This window comes from Oncorhynchus masou, chromosome 9, assembly GCF_036934945.1.
Source record: "Oncorhynchus masou masou isolate Uvic2021 chromosome 9, UVic_Omas_1.1, whole genome shotgun sequence".
In the NCBI taxonomy this organism is placed as follows: Eukaryota; Metazoa; Chordata; class Actinopteri; order Salmoniformes; family Salmonidae; genus Oncorhynchus; species Oncorhynchus masou.
In genome coordinates this window covers 73816741-73823586 of record NC_088220.1, presented here as the reverse complement: position 1 = coordinate 73823586, position 6846 = coordinate 73816741, and the positions used below count along the sequence as shown (strand labels likewise).

Sequence of the window (6846 nt, the reverse complement as noted above, 5' to 3'; positions counted from 1 at the left end):
AAGTATAAATAGTTTTAAAAAATCCTTATATTTTAAGCAAACCAGACAGCATCATTTTATTTATTTTTATTTTTTATTTTGTCACGCCCTGACCTTAGAGAGCCTTATTATTTCTATGTTTGGTTAAGTCGGGGTGTGACTTGGGTGGGCATTCTAGTTTGTCTGTTTCTTTGTTGGCCGAGTGTGGTTCCCAATCAGAGGCAGCTGTCTATCATTGTCTGCAGCCTGTTTTCCACCTGAGTTTGTGGGATCTTGATTTTGTTAGTTGCTGTATAGCCTTCAGAACTTGAACGTCGTGTATCTTTTTTTTTTCATCAAAATAAAGAACGATGTACGCTTACCACACTGCACCTTGGTCTCATTCCAACAACGGACGTAAGACATTTCTGGCCAGGGGCACACTCCCAACACTCAGGATAATTTACAAAGTATATTATTTTCTTTAGGAATGTAGTGAAGTAGAAGTAAAAGTAAAAAAATATATATAAATAGTAAAGTACAGATACCCCAAAAAATTACTTAAGTTGTACTTTAAAGTATTTTTACTTAAGTACTTTACAACACTGATGGAAACCCATTTCATGAAGCTCCCGACGAAATGTTCTTGTGCTGACGTAGCTTCCAGAGGCAGTTTGGAGCTCGTAGTGAATGTTGCAACCGAGCACAGATGATTTCTACGAGCTATGTGCATCAGCACTCTGTGGGCCCATTCTGTGAGCTTGTGTGGCACTTTGCAGCTGAGCTGTTGCTGCTCCTCTTTCCACTTCACAATTACAGCACATACAGTTGACCAGGGCAGCTCTTGCATGGTCAGAAATTTGACGAACTGACTTGTTGGAAAGGTGGCATCTTATGATGGTGCCACATTGAAAGTCCTTGAGCTCTTCAGTAAGGCCACTTTATTGCCAATGTTTGGTCAATGGGGATTACATTGCTGTGTGGGTGATTTTATACACCTGTCATCAACGGGTTTGGCTGAAATAGCCAAACCAACTAATTTGAAGCGGTGTCCACATACTTCTGTGTAGTGTATTTCTCTATAAATGGCCATAAGTTGGTTGAAGCATTTCACTTTATTTACAATTAGATATTCGTTGCATAACAGAGCAGAGCCACAAAAAATCATCAGACAGTAGAGAACTTAATAAAACCACCAGTCTTTCTCTTGTCTGTTGGTAAAGCTGTGCTAAATGAAGCTCTGCTGCTGTTAATGACGTGACAGAGCGAAAGTATTAGCTTGAGCTCGCTGTCTCCTCAGTGAAGAGCCTGTCTACACCTCTGTGTTTGTGCAGAGAACATGACAGAGAAACATCAGCTCTAACGGAGCCGCTAAAGCTTTCATTCTGCACACAGCGAGGTACGGTTGGTGGTGGGGGTGGAGGGAGTCATCGTCAGACCCTTATCTGAATGATTAACTCCCTCCCTCACCCGCTCCCTCCCAGTTCCCTCTGTATGAATGGTTTCACCGCTAAAGAGCCTTTTCAAAGCCTCCCATAATCATTATTTGATACCAAATAGAATAAATTGTAATTGCTTTTTTAAAGCGCAATCAATTTGAGATAATGTACAAAGACATCTGCAAACAGAGCTGTGGGCGGTGGCGATGGTGACGGTGGTGGCGGTGGTGACTGTGGTGGTGGCGGTGGTGACTGTGGTGGTGGCGGTGGTGGCAGGGCACCGCGCATCTATTTACTCCCAGAATCTAATCACTGCAAGTCAAAACCTTTACACAGCAATGAACAGCAGTCGGGGAGAAACAGACTTTAAAGACAGGCAAGGGAAAAAAACATGAATTAATACTCTAATGTCCTGTTATTAGCATAAAATGAACAGATGCATGTTTCAATTGTCTGTCTGGATGGAGAGATATAGCAGAGCGATGGATCATATTGTATCAATGTGGTTTATTTGGAGCCTTGCTGTGTTTTGGAGGTACCACCATCACTGTGTCATAGCTGTTATAAACCATTTATTAATGTGCTATGTCTGTGTAATAAGGCATTACTTAAGACTTTCACTATTATAATGGGAGGGCACAAAAGTCAATAGAGCTGTATCTTAGTGGGGACATGTTAGTGCTGCAGAGGAGCACTGTGACAAGGCGAGAATTATGTTTATCAAGAAGACATTAACAAAACAAGAATATTTCAGGAAAAAAATATGTTGAGAATGATGGAGTGAGCTTAGAAAACAGAGAGAGAGAGAGAGGGGAGGGGGAGAATGAGAGTGGGGGAGAAAGGGAAAGAGGATAAATAGATTTAACAGGAGTTTTGACTGATCAGTTTTTATTTTCCTGTGAAAGGATCAAAAACAGTCTCTCCTTCTTTGTAATAGCTTGTCTGATTGGCTGTGTGGTGAATTATCACTCGATATAAACACAGAACATGAAATGAATTCCAGCCATCCCGTCTTTCTTTGCTTTACTATGGTGTTGTGTAGGTTTCTTAGTGTCCACGGTGATAGATAAAGCAGTGTGTACTGTAGGCATGGCCATTTCTTATGATGTATTTAATCCACTCCTACCTCTGAAAGTCTGTTTCATTTGTCACAAATCAATACTCACATCCACTATCAATCTCTGAACATCGATTTATACATTAAGCCTGGGCGTTTGGCTTGTTCATAAGTGATCATAGCCAAGGTCAGTCTGAACCTTCTGTATATCTGTGTTGATTTCTATTTCTTTGCTGTTGGGCTTCCCTATCTGTTCCCATGGCAACAATTAACCAGGGGCCTCGTCGGGCAGCACAGACCTTCTCCCCGCCCCCAGCGCCTCCACCAATTGGACGGCGTCCCTGGTGACGGACAGTGAGCGGGACAGCGACCTCATCTTCCGGTTTGACGGGCGACAAGCGGCGAAGATTCCGGACCAGGTGGTACCACAGAACCTGACTGATCAGTTCACCGTCGCCACGTGGATGAAGCATGGACCCAATCCTGGACTGAGGGCGGAGAAAGAGACCCTGCTCTGCAACTCTGATAAGACAGGTTAGAAGAGGGGAAGGAAGTTGGGAGGGAAGAGAGAGGTGTGGCTGGGAGAGAAGTAGACTGGGAAGGGCTGTGTGGAGAGGGGCGGGAACATTGAATGGATGTGTTCTAATGGTGGTAGGTGTGACCTATCAATAAGGGGTGTGGTCTACTGATGAATGGGTTTATCTTCACTTAAGAGAAGGTGTCTTAAGTCAAATATTGTGGTAATTTTGGAAGCTGTGTTACCTTGACTTGCTCTTCTCTTTCCTCATCCCCTCTCCAGAGATGAACAGACACCACTACTCCCTTTACGTCCATAACTGTCGTCTGGTCTTCCTGCTCCGGAGAGACTTCATCCAGGTGGACACCTTCAGACCTGCAGAGTTCCACTGGAAACTGGATCAGGTAGGCTACACAGTAGACTGTGTCCATCCGTGATATTCATTTGTAATGGAATGTACCACTAAAGAGGGACAACTTGTCCTTACGATTGTGCTGTCTATGAAACATGATGTGATGTTCAGATGGCCTGCACTGACCACAACACCTAAAGTCCTTCATCCCAGAACCTCTCTAAAAGCCTCAATGCACAGAGCATTTGAGACCGTTTTAGACCTAGACGTATGAAGACCATCTATATATTAAAAAGATTTCCTTCACCAGTGTGTGTGTGTGTGTCTGTGTGTGTGTGCGCGCTTGCGTGCGTTTCCTCTGGGGATGAACATGAGATGGCAGTGAGGATATGTTTGTCTGGAGATACACTGACTCTTGGCCAAGCCTAGCGGGCTGACGTGTGTGTGTGTGTGACCATGTACAGTGTGTGGGTGTGTGACAGCAGCAGCTCCCTCTCGTCTGAGGAGGTGAGTCTGTCTCCAGGTCGGCCAGGTCACCCTAACTGTCAATCTCCAGACCCTGAACGCAGCTCTCTGTTTGTACAAAAGAGACATGCAGCTGAGGCGGGGTCGGTGAGAGGCAGAGTGCGGGGGCTGCTGGGTAATTTGAGGACAGATCACTGGCTGTGATTGGAGGAAGGAAAGGGGGTCAGAGTGTGACCTTGTGACTGGGGTTGACCTCTTGTGAGTCACTGTCTGAAGAAGTTCTGTAACATTCCGGAACACAACACAGTTAGACAAGACATGGCAGCCTGTCTCTCCACATCTCTCTCAACTGGAGTCATCTAGTTACTCTTCCTGTGTCTATTTCTTGCTCCTTTGTGCCCAGTTCTGTCTAAATTAGCCAGCTTGGTTAGAACTGGGGCAAGGGTTGGGGCCAATTCCATTTTAATTCAAGTCAATTCTGAAAATAAACAAAACTTCAATTGGACATTTTTGTAACTGAAAACCATTGAAGAGATTTGGAATTGGAATTCTTGAATTGACTGGAATTAAAATGGAATTGACCCCAAATCTGACTGTGGCAAGAGTTTTTAAAGGCAAGATGACACATTCTGGGATTGGAGGGTAGACAAACCATACTTTCCCTACTGAATTAAATGTTATTAGGCTAAAAACAAATCAAACTTCCTGCGGGCTTCTTGCTGTCAATTTGCCCCCCCCCCACTACCTGTTAACACTACCCGTTAACACTACCCGATAACACTACCCGATAACACTACCCGTTAACACTACCCGATAACACTACCTGTTAACACTACCTGTTAACACTACCTGATAACACTACCTGTTAACACTACCTGATAACACTACCTGTTAACACTACCTGATAACACTACATGTTAACACTACCTGATAACACTACCTGTTAACCTCTTGGAACTCTAGGGGCGCAATTTCATTTTTGGATGAAAAACGTTCCCGTTTTAAACAAGATATTTTGTCTCAAAAAGATGCTCGACTATGCATATAATTGCTACTGTTCGAAAGAAAACACTCTGACGTGTCCAGAAATACAAAGATCTTCTCTGTGCGTGCCCTTTAACGTGAGCTTCAGGCAAAACCAAGATGAGATGGCATCCAGGAAATGACAAGGATTTTTGAGGCTCTGTTTGTCATGATCTCCTTATATGGCTGTGAACGCAAGAGGAATGAGTCTGCCCTTTCTGTCGTTTCCCCAAGGTGTCTGCAGCATTGTGACGTATTTGTAGGCAGATCATTGGAAGATTGACCATAAGAGACCACATTTACCACGTGTACCGGTGTCCTGCCGAAATTGGTAACAAAGTCACCTGCCAGTATTTTTCCAAACAATACAGTTAACACTACGAACTGCATGTCAATGAAGAGATATGTGAAAAAACACCTTGAGGACTGATTCCAAACAACGTTTGCCATGTTTCGGGTCGATATTATGTAGTTAATCCGGAAAAAGTTTTACGTTGTAGGTGACTGCATTTTCACTACCGTTTCAGTAGCCAGGCGCAATGTAGAAAACGGAACGATTTCTCCTACACACAGACGCTTTCAGGAAACACTGCGCATTTGGCATGTGACTGAGAGTCTCCTCATTGAAAACATCAGAAGCTCTTCAAAGGTAAATGATTTTATTTATTTGGTTATCTGGCTTTTGTGAAAATGTTGCGTGCTACATGCTACACAAAATGCTATGCTAGCTTTGCATACTCTTACACAAATTAGTCAATTTCTATGGTTCAAAAGCATATTTTGAAAATCTGAGATGACAGTGTTGTTAAGAAAAGGCTAAGCTTGAGAGCAAACGCATTATTTTAATTTTATTTGCGATTTTCAGAAATCGTTAACGTTGCGTTATGCTAATGAGCCTGAGGCTTTAGTCACGATCCCGGATCCGGGATGGGGAGTTTCAAGAGACACTACCTGTTAACACTACCCGTTAACACTACCCGTTAACACTACCCGATAACACTACCCGATAACACTACCTGTTAACACTACCTGATAACACTACCTGTTAACTTCTTGAAACTCCCCAACCCGGATCCGGGTTCGTGACTAAGCCTCAGGCTCATTAGCATAACGCAACGTTAACGATTTCTGAAAATCGCAAATAAAATTAAAATAATGCGTTTGCTCTCAAGCTTAGCCTTTTCTTAACAACACTGTCATCTCAGATTTTCAAAATATGCTTTTGAACCATAGAAATTGACTAATTTGTGTAAGAGTATGCAAAGCTAGCATAGCATTTTGTGTAGCATAGCACGCAACATTTTCACAAAAGCCAGATAACCAAATAAATAAAATAATTTACCTTTGAAGAGCTTCTGATGTTTTCAATGAGGAGACTTCCAGCCACATACCAAATGCGCAGTGTTTCCTGAAAGCGTCTGTGTGTAGGAGAAATCGTTCCGTTTTCTACATTGCGCCTGGCTACCGAAACGAACGAAATGCAGTCACCTACAACGTGAAACTTTTTCCGGATTAATATCATAATATCGACCGAAACATGGCAAACGTTGTTTGGAATCAATCCTCAAGGTGTTTTTTCACATATCTCTTCATTGACATGCAGTTCGTGGAAGCTTGCTTCTCTCTGTGCCCCATGGAAAAATACTGGCAGGTGACTTTTGCGCACCAATTTCGCGCAGGACACCGGGCGGACACGTGGTAAATGTGGTCTCTTATGGTCAATCTTCCAACGATCTGCCTACAAATACGTCACAATGCTGCAGACACCTTGGGGAAACGACAGAAAGGGCAGACTCATTCCTCTTGTTCACAGCCATATAAGGAGATCATGAAAGACAGAGCCTCAAAAATCCTTGTCATTTCCTGGATGCCAAGTCATCTTGGTTTTGCCTGAAGCTCACGTTAAAGGGCACGCACAGAGAAGATATTTGTATTTCTGGACACGTCAGAGTGTTTTCTTTCGAACAGTAGCAATTATATGCATAGTCGAGCATCTTTTTGTGACAAAATATCTTGTTTAAAACGGGAAATTTTC

The 6846-nt window shown here is 43.1% G+C and overlaps 1 protein-coding gene across 1 annotated transcript in view; it reads left to right on the top strand.

Annotated features, from left to right (window-relative positions):
* The window catches only part of LOC135545084 (calsyntenin-2-like), a 496007-nt gene that overhangs the window by 376060 nt on the left and 113101 nt on the right, over nt 1-6846 (top strand). Inside the window, exons 6-8 of the mRNA XM_064972725.1 lie at nt 1587-1715; nt 2731-2988; nt 3254-3375. Of these exons, the coding sequence (XP_064828797.1) occupies nt 1587-1715; nt 2731-2988; nt 3254-3375 (509 nt within the window). The remainder of the gene's footprint in view (nt 1-1586; nt 1716-2730; nt 2989-3253; nt 3376-6846) is intronic.